This window comes from Tyto alba, unplaced genomic scaffold (assembly GCF_018691265.1).
Source record: "Tyto alba isolate M040663 unplaced genomic scaffold, T.alba_DEE_v4.0 Super-Scaffold_1, whole genome shotgun sequence".
Lineage (NCBI taxonomy): Eukaryota > Metazoa > Chordata > Aves > Strigiformes > Tytonidae > Tyto > Tyto alba.
Genome location: NW_024881261.1, coordinates 24,326,506 through 24,342,165, shown reverse-complemented (window position 1 = coordinate 24,342,165; position 15,660 = coordinate 24,326,506). Strand labels below are relative to the sequence as shown.

General features: G+C 41.9%; 1 protein-coding gene and 1 long non-coding RNA gene across 4 annotated transcripts in view; one reads left to right on the top strand and one right to left on the bottom strand.

The window, feature by feature from the left end:
• VCL (vinculin) overlaps positions 1 to 4,697 on the bottom strand; it is a 66,590-nt gene extending 61,893 nt beyond the window's left edge. For both annotated transcript variants that reach the window (XM_042796839.1, XM_042796788.1), the window contains exon 1: positions 4,266 to 4,697. In XM_042796839.1, coding sequence (XP_042652773.1) covers positions 4,266 to 4,433 — 168 coding nt within the window. In that variant the 5' untranslated portion in view covers positions 4,434 to 4,697. The remainder of the gene's footprint in view (positions 1 to 4,265) is intronic.
• Positions 4,698 to 5,018: 321 nt separating this feature from the next.
• LOC122153453 overlaps positions 5,019 to 15,660 on the top strand; it is a 61,020-nt gene continuing 50,378 nt past the window's right edge. The window contains exons 1-2 of one of the 2 annotated variants that reach the window (XR_006165346.1): positions 5,019 to 5,090; positions 7,511 to 7,559. This is a non-coding gene — a long non-coding RNA (uncharacterized LOC122153453). Of the gene's footprint in view, positions 5,091 to 5,589; positions 5,677 to 7,510; positions 7,560 to 15,660 lie in introns of those variants that run through there. The other variant, XR_006165345.1, reaches the window with a different exon arrangement.

Genomic DNA, 15,660 nt, shown 5'->3' with positions numbered 1-15,660 from the left:
TGGAAAGCCAGAAGCTGCATCATCACCTAGCCAAGTGCTGCCCTTGCAGAGCAGATGTCTGTTCTGAAAGATCTCAACCACTTCATTTGTGACTATAAGTGTCTTAAATCTTTCATTATGAGCATTTCACACTAGTGTCACTTTCCTCAGACAGCTCAATCAAAACGAAGAACAGAAAAACAGGATAATGGTCAAGCATTTGGTCTCAGGTAAAGCAGATCAGATCTTTCAGAGCACTGATCTGTTTCAACAATCCAGCTTCTGAAAAGCCAGTATCTCCTCAAGTTGCTGATCCTGCTCCAGTATTTAAATTTTGTATACTTAAGTCCCTTCTCAGGTTCCCCTCTATTACTTTAATTCTCATGTACAGAATTACTTCCCTATCTGTCAAACTCAGCAGCTTCACCCATGGTACTGTTGGTATTTGGCAGAGCAGCAGCAACACTGCTCTGAAGCAGTTCTGTCCGAAACAGTGGAGAGAAGTGACAAGAGTGGGCTGTGCCTGTACTGATAGATAGCCAGAATCCATACAAGGCAGTAAGTTAATGGAGTTTAAAATGTCAGAGTAGAATTTTCTTTCTCTGGTCGTAATCACATTGCTCTGAACATAAATGCTTGTAAACTCACTATGGGAAAGTACAGATTTTTCTTCTCCATGAAATGAATTTATCTTACATGATGTGTGTGATACTTTTAAGTTTTCTGCATCATCTTTAGTCATCTTCAACAGAAGTATCTCTTTTTAAAAATAGGCTAGAAGTTTGATGAATGTTTTATTACAAAAATAATAAAAAATAAAAATCACCATATATTTTGTTTCCTCCCAGTGAAGTTTGACCAGTTAGAATTAAGAATTTCATTTTGCTGCCCACTACACTAATAGTATATTCAACAAGCTCCAAATTATTCCCTGCCTATTGGGCTTGACTATTCTTCCCTCAGCCCAACCAATTCTATTGTTTTGCAATGTCACTTCTTTAGCTACAAGAAATACCAAACCCAACTCCAAATCTCCCATAAGAGGCACACATTCACTCCAAATATCAGCCAACTAAAACATTAAGATCTTCAGTTAAAAAAGGACTGATTTAGTACATTATTAATCTTGTGATATTAATCCAAAACCTCTCCCTCAAATTCTTGGCTCCAATCAAAGGTTATTTTTGTGCAAAAAGGCCTCTGCCGCTTACCTCTACATGCAAAGTTTTTGTATGGGCAACCTTATCTCACTGTTAAGAAGTTTCATCAAATTACTTCAAAACAATTTGAGTATTGTTCTGCAAAAGCTATCCCCTAACAGAATATTCAAGACAGACACGGTAGAACTGAACTGTCCCATATTGGGTACTAATACAGAAATACAGAATACCAAGCCAGTGGTATTTACCATGGGAAAGAGACCAACTTTTAAATACTTCATTATTTCATTAAGTTCAACAATGCCTTGAACTATCTCTTATCTAGAATTACTTTACAATTAGGTCCTGACATGGAAGCATCCCTACTACTAGGTCTTCTTGGGTGTATCAACCTTATATTAAAAAAAGCATGAAACTTCAGGTGGCTTCAGGCAAACCTTAAAACAGAGTACATGCATTTCTGACAGAAGATACAGAAATATATGCTGAATGGCAAACTGAATGAAAAGTTCTCATATAAGAGGTCTGTAGTAAAGTTATCCAGGAGAAAGACTCCCTTTTAACACATCTAATAGTCTTAATTTAAGACTCTAATATCTGTCATCCTCTGTTCCATCTTCGATATAGTGTTAACTCCATCTCAGGAATGTCAACAAAACAAAATGTAAGTTACTGCACATGGCTCATTCCTCATAGCCATATTCTCATTTTCTAGCCCATTTCCCCACACAGCACATCTCCTAGACCTTGCACAAGAATGGGTCTCAGCAATTCAAACACTGCTATGAGCAGTTACATACAGATGCAACAGTTACATGAATCAAATATTGCACACACCTCCCAACCTGTGGAGTCCTTACTACAGGCTAGGGAGCCCGAGAATGGTCCCACTGTGTGTGACAAGTTATCACTGAAAAGTTTCTCTGCTGGTCATTACTTACAATCACATACACTTTGTGATACTCATGCTACACGAAAAACCCTGAGCAGACAGCAAGCAACACAAAGAGCTAGCAGCTCCATTAGTGTCTTGGTTACACTGATAATTCCATCTTTGCTGTCACCTGTGAAACCACTAGAAGACTCACAATTAGATAACCTCTCTGCACATCTATTCCTGCTCCAGTGAAAAAGGAGTTTTATAAATCACCTTTACACTTCAGAATGATGTACTGAAACAAGAACTTTAAATCTGTGTTTTTCCTAACGTAGTTGTCAAAGTTGTATTCTACCAGATCAGGACATCTTCCTCGTGAGTACCACCTCAGATTACACTGCTTCTATGTGCTCTTCGTGAATTAACACTGAAAAATAATCCAACAGTCTTTCCTTTTATCTAGCTAGCATGCAAGAAAATAAAACCAGAGGCTTCCAAAACTGTTCAAAAATGAAAAAAGGGCTGGCATTAGCAAGCTGCAGAAAAAAAACTAATTCTGTTTTTGCATTTCTCTAATAAATGCTACTTTATCAGATCAGGTTTCTTTCAAGAGGAAGGGGGTGGAGAAAGTCACTGAACCCAGTTGTACAGGCTAAGCTTGGAGTGGCATAGTGTTATTCTGAAGTCTTCCTTTCAAGGAAAAGTATTTCATACACTCAGACTTCACACCCTTACAGCCAATATACCTATTACATCAGTTCATTGCTGCAAACCAGTTGTTCTTCATGAAAACAATAATTTCAGCTGAAGTCAGCAGGAAGCACAAGTATTCCAGACAGTACGTCCTGTAAAAATCATGGAGTCGTGGGGACCAAGAGCTGTAGTTACTCTACAGTAAACAGCAAAACCTCAAAGTAGCAAGTTATTCCAGCAGTAGCAAGTACTACAGACCGAAATCTTACAAACACATCATGTGCATTAGTCATCTTGACAGCTTCTTATACCCACAAGCCTCATGATTTCAGTGCATTAATACATCAGTTAACAGTGACAAAATATTTTAACTGTAACTATTTTATTTTAAGGGGAAGTTTACTGGCAAGGGATATCTTGCCACTAACGACTTAAGAATTTTGTAGGATTTAAAGTGAGCAAGTAACTCTGATGTTCAAAAATGAACTGAGAGTATCTCTAAATGAACTTAACAGAAATGCAAGGTAGTTATAGAAGCCTATGCAACACTGCAGTGTTTTCTGTATCAAACAAGACATTTCTGCCTTGCAACATTTTGCTATTCTTTCGATACAGTTGGTTACAAAAGTACTAACACAATTAAAACATTTCAAATATATTAGTCATTTGCACTTCTTAGACTGCAGTGTCCATATTGCAAACACGCAGATCTTAAAGAGACATGCTACATATGGCTGCTTTCAAGAAGTCGAGAGATTCAAGCTGATTTTCAACCACCTTTACCTTCCCACAAGCAAACAGTAGCTCGCACTCGAGGCTATGAAACAAACAGAACAAATTACAACTCCAAACTTTGCCTAGAAACCACAGGTCTGCCCCTCCTCGACTTGGGCACGGGTAACCAACTGCCAGCGTTCACCAATATAAAAATCATTATTAAATGCCTGAGAGGTTTTGAGTTTGGTTTTTTTTTAAGCTAGAATCATACCAAGTAAGTGTTTTGCTTTTTATAGTGCGTATACTTGAAATAGGAGTTTCCAAGACAGCAAAAAAACCACACAGCGTATCGGAGACATCTGTGAGGCACTCCAGGGTACACTCCGCACTGAGTGGAGAAGACGGTCTGAACAGCAACAATTATAGCACTTTATTGCACTTCAACGCGACGCTGCCCCTCAGGCGGGGAAAAGGCAAACTTCTATAGCCAGAAAGACGGTGAACCATCCGCTGTTCCGGACAACTCACTGCCCTGCAGCGCGGCTCGCCGAGCTCCTTCGCCGGCCGGGGCGGGAACAGCCGAAGGCGACTTCCAGACAGGAGCCGCAGAGGTCCAGAAAACCTCCCAATTTAACCCCTTCCCGGCCCCAACCTCGGCCACCGCTACCGGCGGGGGAAGCCGCCCCGTTACGGCGCGGGGGGCGGACGGACCGGCGCACCTGTGCGCAACAGGCCGGGGCGGGCGGGCCCGTGGCCGCGGGAGCCCGAAGTTGTCCGCGGCGGCCGAAGTTGCTGCCGTGAGGAGGAGCGGAGGAGGCGGGCCGGCCGCCGCTACTCACCCGCACCAGGTTGCTGACGGCGGCCTGCACGGCCGACACGGGGGCGGTGAGGTCCGGAATGGCCTTGCCGTCCACCTCCCCCTCCTCGTGCATGATGACCAGGTGGGAGATCTGCTGAGCCACCGGCTCCAGGATGCTCTCGATGGTGCGCGTGTGGAAGACGGGCATGGCGGCGGCGGGGGAGGGGGGGCCGGGGCCCGAAGTCCGCACAAACTCCTGGCAAACTCTGTCCCTGCGGGCTGGCGCCCCACAGAGAAAGCCGCGGCCTCCGCGCGAGAAGGAAAACGAAGAACAGGAGGAAAACAAACGAGCACTCGAATCTTCCCTCGCCGCTGAGCTGGATACTGCAGCCCGGAGCAGCGACTGCCGGTGGAGGCTCGCGGAGGCGGGACTCGAACTCGCTGCCCTCCTGCCTCTCCCTGGCAGCGCCCACCCCGCACTGGCACCACTCCTCAGCCAGGCGGCGGCTTTTCAACACCACAGCCTACCCCGCCCACGGCTCACCGCCCCCTCGGCCGCCCTCGCCCAATGGCAGAGCCGGAGACGCCGCTCCCAGTGGCGCAACGCCACGTCCATCAACATTCCAGAGCCTCCCTCCCCCTCCGCCCCCTCGCCTTTCCCGCACCACCCGCCTTCCCAACCAGGCTTGGTTGCGCGGGCGCTGGTTTCCCAGCGTTGAGGTGACGTCAGACATTCTGGTGTCCATATAAGGAGACGATTAAAGCCCGGGGTACCGGGATAGCGGCCGGGGCGCGCGGGGGCGGCGGGATCCCTGCGCCCCGCCCCTCCCCTCCCTCGGTTGAAGTTTGGGGCGGTTGGGCGGAGGTGGGTGCTGCCCGCTCCACGGAGCTCGCCCGGTGGGGTGCGCGTGGCCGGGCGCAACTGGGGAAGGGGGCGGCCGAGGGGAGGCGGCGCCCCGCGCCGTACTGGGAGGCTTCCCGCGGGGGGGGGGGGGGGGCACCTCTCCTAGCGCCACTGGCGCGACCTGGTTTTCCCCACACACACCCCGCGGCGGTCGTCGCCTTCCGCACACGGGCGCCCGCTCTCCCCACAACCTCCGCTGCAGGGCACCCCGCAGCCGGCCCGGCCCGGCACGCCCCGGGCGCGGCCCCGACCTCTTCCGCCCCTCCTGAGGAGAAGTGGCGGCGGCCGCTACGCCGGGGCCGCTTCCCGCCCGCCCGCGGCGGGGAGGAGAGGGCGGGGGCGGGTGGCTGAGGGGACGCGGCGGGACAGCGGCCGCCGCCCCGGCAGCGCGCCCTCGGGAGAGCGCCGGGGTCAGGGCCGGGCGGCGGCGGCCCCGGGGGGCGGCCGGGAACGCCGAGTAGGGGTAGAGTGAATTTCGGCTCACGCTTTTTACCGTTGTAATCTCTGGTGACAGCAGCGGCACGGGCGCTCGTTTAAATACCGTTAGGTGAGCGACGTGGTTTTGTGGGAAGGAATACAAGCCGGTAGCCGGAGAGTAACAGAAATTCCCGCTCTCCCGGTGCTGGAGCGCGGCCGCCGGCGGCTGCTCCGCCGTGAGGGAAGCCCGGTGGCGGGGGGGGGGGGGGGAGCTGCCTTCGCCGGCGGCCGGCGGCCCGCTCCCCCGCCCCGCACAGCCTTGGCACTTGCGGGAGGGCTGGCCGGAGGCCTGCAGATACCGCCGCCAGGCTTAATAAAACTTAGGCTGTGAACTCATATGGGGCGCTACGTTACCCGCTCCCCGGCTCAGTGTCTCCTGTGACATGGGGAGAACTCGTGGTAATAAAGTATGTGAGTAAGGGGTTTTAGGGTTGCAGTCTGTAGGTCTTCCTTGATAACATGAGAACAGAATTAGATTTGGTAAATGATTGCTGGCTTTTAGGTGCTTTTTCTCTTTGTCCTGCTGCTGCTATTTTAAGCAATAAATCAATATTCCTGTCAGACTAGCTTTCCCTCCAACGTTTCCGAGCAAACCGCATGCTTTCTGTGCAGTGTTGGAACACAGCTGGTCCTACCGGCAAACACAGGGACATACAAAAAGAGCAATTAAATCAGTAAGGCTTCAGATGTGCACAAGTATCTGTCTTGATAACTTCTAGTACCAGAGTTGTCATTGTTGGAGCTACAGGGATAGATATAACTTGTAGGCCTAAAGAGCTAAGAAAACCAGATTTTGTGCAGGTTTAGAGATATTAGCAACACCTTTAGCTCTGAATTTAATTTTTTTTTTGTTCTTTAGTATGCTGGGAATTGTGTTTAGGTGTGTGTATTTTTTGAATCTGCAATAGTGGAAGTCAGATGACTAATTTCCATGTTGTGCAATCCAGTTTTGTTTGGAAAGAGGTATACCTGTAGGTTTGATGATAAGAGATAATCAAATTATGTTATTGGTATTCAAAACATAATTAAAATATCAGCTTCTCAGCAGTAATGAGTGTATTAAGTCCTTTGAACTGTGTACCATAAGAGTATTTTACGTTGTTAAGTATTGGCTGTATAGCATCTACTTATCGTTTCTAGTATATGCATTCACAGCAGTGCCTCTTTAGCATACTATGGATCAGTAATAATGAGCCCACATAAAAATCCTTCTGGATAGTAACGTGCAGCAGCTGGGAATTACAAAAAGCAATTAGTCCATGTTATGAACTAATAATCTGCTAAATTCCATTTTGTGGAAGTGCACAAACCTAATAAACCACATCTTTAGTCATACATGGGACTTGCACATAAGCTAAGTTCTCTGATTAAAAACAGTTGCTTTAAGTCTGGGATCTTGTATACTGAGTTCTGACTGAAATAGGCATGTGCATGCCTATGCTTTAAAGAAAAAAGTGCTATCTGATCATTATAAAAGGCTCTCTTGGTGGCTCTAATAGGTATAGTTACTACAGCAAAATAAAATATAGAACAGATGGACATTTTTGATAGCCTTCTGAAACTTTATTCATCTACCGTGCCAGAATATTTGTGTTTGCATTTTTTTTGGGGGGGGGGGGGGGGGGGGGGCAGGGGTGTGTTGGTATTAAGAGTTTGTTTCACTATTTGGGTTACATTGGTGTAATTTTTGTCCATGCAAAAATCAATTTTTATTTTCTGCACTACATGACTGTACTACCGGTTCATCATTGAAATTTTGTGCCTGATGTTGCTGTGGCTACCTAATTTTTGAAGCCACATCCAGCAAAATTCCATTAAATTAACTGCAATGTGTGCAGCACTGGTTATTTTTTTTGTTTTCTTTTTAAGTATTGCTTTTACAGGTTTTTCTCTTTCCTTTGCAGTATTCAGATCTGTCGCAATGATGTCATATGAATAACAGCTTTGCAGCAGGTACTTTTTTTTTAAAAATCAGTTTCTCTTGCCCTTTGCACTGTTTAGTCTGTAATTATACATTAATTATGCTTCTACTGTGAGATTGTTTCTCCAGTTTATACAGTTTCATTAAGTCTCCATGTCTGAACAGATGGTTAGAAAGTAACAGTAGATTTGATCACAATATTTTCCATTTATTAAGCCCAAGGTAAAAATGTATAAATTTTTTTGTCCTCTTCGAGTATGGTATTCCACATACAACAATGGATTTCCTACTGAGAAAAAAAGAGATGCTGAACCTCCTTTCCTTTCCACATGCTCAGAAACTTAGTATTGTTAAGAAATAGTATCTATTATTAGCATGACAGTGATGACTCGTATCTCAAATAAGTTTGAGTGGTTAGAATGAAAGGATTAGCTTTTAAGACACACTTTCCATGTCTTCTACTATTCCACAAGAACTCAGGTGAGTCCAGTTAAACCCATTTCTGCAGAGAAGGGGATGTCAGCAGACTCTTCTGCTTACAAAAATCTCTACTGACTTCAGGGCCATAAAGTCTTTCTGTCCCACATGATCAGATAAGAAATTCTCTTTTTCTCACACGCCATTATGTCTTTTAATGAAGCAAAGAAATCCTGTCTTTACTTCCACTGCAGTAAGTGAGATGTGTGAATACAGAATTAATAGGCTTTGGTAGAAAAAAGGAGCACACTGTGCACTTACAAACCACGTAGCTGCAGTGCAGCCTCCTGCACAGTACCTTTCGCAGAGTTCTGTATCCTGTGGTCAGGGCACATGGCACTGCAGCTGCAAGTGGCAGGAGCAGTGGAACAGAACTATTTTCAAAGAACTTAAAGAACTTGCAGCTAACTGTAAGGTGTTTTGCTAATATTAATACTTCATTGAAGTGCAGGTATCTAGTTAGCTCTAAGCACTAACCTACAATTTAAATTAGTTATTTTCAGTATTAGGCAGAGAAAGATTAGGTTTTATAGGCAAATGCACTTGTCTGTGATTAATCACTTTTCCCTGGAATGACCTGGCATTGTTCCTTGACTGCACCAACTTTTAACTTTTCTGAGGAACACCTGATTAGCTGCCTGAGAATGTTTACAGAAATGCCGTATTCATATATTGGATAAACTGGATGGCATTACTGTCTTGATCCTATGAAAATTTAGGCTTATGTTGAAATTTAAGGAGTAGAGTCTCTTTTTAGCAGCTTCTGGAAGCTTGGAGGCTACTGTTGATCAGTGGATGTAGACTGTAAGGTCAATTCATTCTGCACTTCCCTCTTATCAAGTCATTAACTTTGGGTAATGTAAGATGTAAGCAGTGGATGATTGAAGTTGTTTTTTTTTTTTTTCTCTCTGTGGTAGTGTGTGCCTTAAACATAAATTTTAAATTTTTCATAGGTTTGTTGTAGAATGATATTACTATATTGATAAGTCTAGCATGTAGGTGACTGTCACAGGTAGAATACATTTCACACCTAAGAATTTACAACCTAGGGGAAAGAAAGAGCAGATTACTAAGGAAATACGACATCTTCACCATAATAGTCTGCAAATGTGCCTTGCCATTATAAAGATGACTTCTGCCACGAAACTAGGTTTGGTTCTGTTTAGCAATGGGTTCTTGCTGCCTGTGTTCTAGGAACTGCACCAAGACCAACACTTCAGGATTTTTTTCCACTGACTCATCATCAGTCACTATCTGAGCTAGATAGGAGCAGCCTATTAGGATTGGAAAATTTAAATCACAATTGTCAGCCATCTCCTGAAAATGAACTTTGTTTCATCATACAAGGCTGCTTGATTCCTAGCTGCCCTTCTGTAGATTGTTAAAACATAGTGGGGCTGAGATCTGCAGAGAATGCTGCTACCAATTCACTATCTTGTTTAAGGACTTTCTTGCTAGAAGTTCTACACAGCTATGTAGCATCTACCGGGAAACCAAGAGTACAAATGTAGTTTATTTTTTCATCTTCTTAGTTACTGTGCCAACTGCTCTGAACCCAAAACTTTTTACTAACTACACTGCATTCTTAAGTGGTTTACTGTAGAATATCACAAAAATTGTAACTACACAAATCAAGGAATATTTTTAAGAACATAAAACATGGAGAAAAGAAATGTGAGCGTACTAAATATATATGTGCGTATATATATTTAATGCTTATTCTAGAAATTGCTAACTAGGAATGAGGCTCAAAAAAACAGATTTTCCTCCCTTTCTTCTGAGAAATTCCAGATGAGAATATATTATCATGTTATATGGAAAGCATGTATGATAGTGTATATGTAGTTAAAATTACACAGTCTATTATTGGTAAATGCAAACAAAAACTCTTTCTACTCTTGTGACAGCATTACTATGAACCTATGATAGACTTTGTGTTTTCAAAAAGCAACAGGTAGTTTTCAGGAGCTTGACTTTATGATTGGATAGATGAGTACCACTACAAGAAAAAAGAACTGAAAAAACTATTCCTATATATCCCATCAAGTATCACATTTGTTACTAGAGTGTTCTTTTAAATAACATTTTTAGGCAACAAGATGTATATGCTTGTGCTCTGAGTATAGGTATGCTGGCTGAAAGCTTGACTGTCTGGTAAACAGTCTAAGTGTTTTATTCACGGTAGGTGGCCATTTGAACAGTCTAAACATTAATTTTACCACTGGTGATTTTGGTTAATGTTTATGGTCATGTCTACACATGGACACAGGGAAATTGAAGCAAATAAAATGAAGATGTTAAATGGGCTTAAGTTAAGAGTATTAAACCTCATGTAAATGCTGTCATTCAGCTTTAAATGGCCTTTGTTGCACCATGATTCTTTTCCAAGAACATGTTTTTTGGGAGCAGTAAGACTCTTGTGATCAAGCAATTTACAGAGCTGCTGCATCTACCAGCTGTGATGTGGTAACTGGCTTTTTGTATGCTTTTTGTGCGTTTCCTTAAAAAGGGAAGGGTTGGTTTCAATCACTCTTGTTGATCAGTTTAAGCTTCTCAGTTTTACTTTGCACTGAAATGGAGAGATACCTCAGCTGATATGCCTACAGTAAGTTCTCAAATTTCTTTAAATGCCTTGCAAGAACACATCTTGATACTCACTCACTTCTTGATGAAGTATTTTTGCATGTAATTATGTTCAGTTCAATTTCAAGGACCCCTATATCCAAATCAGCATATCAGATCTATGTAATACTTGCATTTTTTTGGCTACATGTTTATCAGTGCCTGTTTCAGCTCTTCCGGCATTTTTTTCCCTCTGTAATATTAGGTACTTGCATGTATCAACTGCTTTCCTCGTAGTTCCTCATATTGCATTTGATTTATTAAAGTATTAACATATGTGTATATTGGTAAGTATAAGATTAGTCTGAAATTTGGAGTGTTTTGCTGGTTTGGAGTTTTGTAAATTATTTATATCCCTACTGCAGAATGAACAGGCTCAGGGGTTTCTGCAATTTTGTGTACATTCCAGTTTACCACAAAGCCAAACCCTTTGGACTGGCCAAGACTTCTGGAAAAGCCACTGTCTAAATTTAAATAATATTATATTTAGTAATAATTACCTCTTTTAATATATGCATGTATGTAGGTGCTTTTTTACTGGGTAATTGTGAAGATCTTTCATAGATTCCTTATGGCTTAAATAATTATCTTAGCATGCATACTAAAGATTTGTAGCTTTATATTAGTAGATGTAGGAGTTTACTGCCATCAGCAAGTACTAAATGGCCAATTAGGCAATACTTTAAAAAGAAGTTGATAGGTATCACCAAATTTATGTATATATGTATAAACTCTTCCATATACAGTGGAGATCTAAGTCCACAGAATAAATCACATTGACATACTTTTGAGTTTTGTCATCTGTGCCATATTCATTAATTCATCTTTACTAAAAATTTCTAGCGTCTCAGACCTCAGAGGAACTTAAAGTAATTACAATAAAGAAAGAAAATTAACTTAATACAAAACTACTTCCTTCTTCCTGCCCTGAGATCCTGAACCTGCAGTTATTTTCACATAATTGGACTCATTGTAAGATTGCTCTGTGAATGTATGCATTTTGTTCTCTGTTCCTCATAAAAAATGCAGGGATGTTGCAGAAAGGACAGTGTGTATTCGACACTGTGCCACTCGTAGGTTTAAAGATCGTTAGGATTGTAGTGAGAGGTTTATCCTGTTACAAAGGGAGGAATTCAGAAATACATTGATCCATGCAACACTTACGGGCTTGAAAAAACTGTCCTTATGACATGTTATGTCCATAAGATTTGTATTAGAATCTTTTTAAAGTGTACTGAAAACATGATAATCTTTCTCTTAGTATCCTCTATAGCTAGATTCATAGCTATTAAGAATTAAATTGTGAATCTCTTACACATAGAGAAGATCATTGTGATTTGCCTTACTTTCCTATAGTGGTCAAGTTAGTGGACGGGATTTTTGCATAGGTGAGATTAGCCATGCGAGTATTCAGAGATAGGAGTGAGAGGTTCATAAATCCTGTCCTAAAGGAGCTTGGCTATAAAATATTAGTTCTGTTAAAATATTTTAAAATAATTCACGTTTAAGGTTTTATGTTCCATATGATACCATTTATTCAGTCCACTGACAAAACATAACACTTCAATAATAAAAATTTTAAGAGTAAATTTTAAAACTAGCATATGTTTGGGCTCTGCTGCCTTGGAGCTGCTGGAAGATGAGAAGCAAAAGTTAAGGGCTACTAAGTTTGATGCAGAGGCCCTAAAATTTCATCAGTGAAATTAAATTCCCATTTGGTTTTGGGATCTGTGTATAGAAAAATGCCCCTGATGCCAGGCAACAATATTTTCCATGTGAGTGTCTCATTCTTTACTGTTGCTTACTGTGTCAGCATTGCCAATTAAATGTACACAGAGGTAAAGTGCATGCAAACTGCTGCCAAATGAGGGTCAAAAGCCTCAGCAATGTCACACTTTGCAAAGCATGCTGTGCTTGTGAAACATTTTCTCCTGAGACAAACTTTCTGCATTCATTACAGTTTTCCTCACAGAGCATTTAGCCAAGCCTATACTCACATTTTTCACTCATACTGTATTTGATTTACATCAGCTGAAGGAAATGGTAATGTGCAACAGTGACTCTGGAATTTAAACAGAAACCCACAAGGGATCTCCATGCTGCAAGCCAACTTCCAAATATGGGAGAAGAGAAGCGGTCGTAGTAGCCTGGGAGGCCATCCTCAGCACAGCAAGGGACAAAACACTTGGGAGTACATGAGCTTCTTGGAATTTGTTCAGAAAGGTAACTGCTGTAATGTTTTAGTCAGAATAAAGGAATGAAATACAAATACTGTGATAGCAGCAAGAAGCATTGTTGAATGTTAACTGTCTAGGGCCTGAACAATGGAAGTGCAGCTATTTTTTTCCATTCTGTTTTTCAGTATGTAATGGTGCATTTACCTCAAGTCCAAATGTGTATCCATACTCTGCCAATACCAGTCTATTGGGTTTGCAGATTTATCAGGAAGACTCATAAGAAGAATGCTTGTGAAAAGATTAGTGGAGCCTACTACCACATCTGGTTGAAACTCTGCCAAAACAGTCTCTCTCAAGAGATCTAAATTCACCAATATTTAGACCCAACTTTCTGCAAATCCTTATTCAAAGGCTTAACGAGAGTTTTCAATATACATTTAACATAGGGAGGCCCTTTTTAAAAAGCCCCAAGAAAGTAGAGGATCAACAGATTCTAACTACTAGCTAGTAGATTCACTTGTATTTAGCTGTGGCAGATTTTCAAGGCTTCTGACTTCCATAAGTAGCGGTAGCTGCGCGCCAGCCAGGCCCGCAGAGAAGCAGTAGCCTGCAGGCCAGGGGAGTAGGGAGCCAGACCAGCAAGGACAAGTCTGACAGAGGGCTGCAAAGTGGTTCACATTTCTAGGGAGCCACTGTTTACAGGATACTTCATAAGTGGTAGCCTTATTGGCTGCATTGTAGACAAGATATTTGTCTTTTTGTTAGCTTGAGAATAAATATGGCTTTTAGAAAACATCAGAGAAAATGAAGCCAGTTGTATAAACCGAACTGCCATTAGAAAAAAGCTTTTATGGAGGTGGGCTTTTTATGGAGGACAATAATTTGTAGGCTAATTTCCCTTACTCATTGTGAAAGAGATGGGAATTTTTTAGAAGAATGGCTCAGGTAAGAACAGCTGTGGGAGAAATAGGGTGCTTGTTGTCGTGGGAGACTCTGTTAAGTTGAAGGTAGAGGTAAAGGATTCTGGTTTTCTTTTCAAACTGCCTAAAGGAAGTATCCTGTGTTAGCAAAAGAGATTTGATTGCACTGTGTTTCAAACTTCTGAAACCAACTTTGCTGTCTGAACAACAATTGAATTAGAGTTTATTTAGGGTAGTATATTATGGTGATATATATGAGACTGTATTACTTATTAGGCAAAAGCATCAACACCTCTGCAGATTCTAAACCAATTCTTGTGGGCCTTCATGCCTTTACCACCACCACCAAAATAAAGACACTGTGTCCAAGTTGTAATGGGAAGGACTCCTAAAGTCACAAATCTCAAATTAGGATTGTAATGCTAAAGTTGAGTCATAGTGATTCAGCTAATGTGCCATCAGTGAAAGATTTAGTAGGAGTGCTACTAAATTACACCATTAACTCTCACAGCTGTCCGAAATAGGAAATGTTGCAACTTTGATAAAGTTGTTTCTGTCTAACTGCAGAAGTTTTCTACTTTATTCTGTGAAAATGTTGCTTTGTCTGATGTTTGGAAGATGAATTTTACTGCTCAAAAGGTTTAAGCCCTAATGCCTAATTTGGTTTTGCTTTTCACCTTCCATCCCTGTACGTGATCTGAAGTCCAAAAATCATTTTGCAGAGATGTAAAAGGCTCTCCCTTGCAGTACATGCTTAAACTGCTCAGACTGTAGGTTGAAGATTAAAAAAAAATTTAAATGTACTGTCCACAGCTGTAAATGAGAAAATGAGGGGTTCTGAATGTTAAGTGCTTTTAACTTCAGTAGATATATATTTTCACTATGTTGTCATAAAAAGATGTTATTGATTCCAAAAGTTTATGTGGAACAAAATTCAAAAGTCTAAAATGTTCAAAAGTTATTTGAAGAAATTCACAGTAGATAATCTCATCAGGATCTATGAAACACAGAGACATTATTTCTGGCTCAAGAATATCCTCAGCTTTAGATTTTTCAGCTGGACATGTGTGCTTTGGGAATTGTTATTTTATCCTAGCCCCGCTTTTGTACTCTTTCACAGACGTCTTACTGTTGACCACTGTCAGAGCTGGGATAGTGTGCTAGATGACACAGGTGGCCTGACTCTGTGTGTCTTCTTCTTGTTCTTCTAAGATTATTCTGATCTAACACCTCAAATCGAGAAAGAAGGACCAAAACTGGTGTCAGGGTAATGAGAAAATTCAGAGTGATGATGTGTAATATGAAAGTAACTTGTTATCTGCTGTAGCTGTTACTTCCTCTTTTCTGTGTGACTGAGCTTCTCTTCTGCTAGAATTGACTTGTCTCTGTTACAACAAAGATACATATTGTATAAACACAGCACTGTTCCTATTTTCAAATTAGTCATAATGTGAGGGAAAACAGAACGCTTGCTGCATCATCATGTCCTGACCCTATGGATAACCGTGGACACAGTGATCTGAGAGGCACATCTGTGGGTCAGGTCGTGGAGTAGGCTTGCATCTAGTCGTGGCAGGGACTGCTGGCTGGATAAACCTCTAACTGCCATGCATGCTTTTAGCACTCAAAACATGACCTGCAAGAGAAAAATTGTACATACATTAAAGATACCCATTTGTGTACTCCCATGCACCTTATTTACATGCTTCTGACAGTCTTTGTGAGATCCTTGCATCATCTTCATGTAAGATGGGAGTAAACTTGTGGCATCTCTCTTCCAAAAAAGAAGCCTGGAAACAACCTCCCATGGCTTCATGCAAACCTATTTTCTTTCCAATTTCTAACTGTCTCTAACTAACATAGTCTAAAATTTCCATGTGTTTTTAATTAGGTTTGAGTTTCTCTTGGAGACTGGGAGAGAGGGCAAAGAGAACATA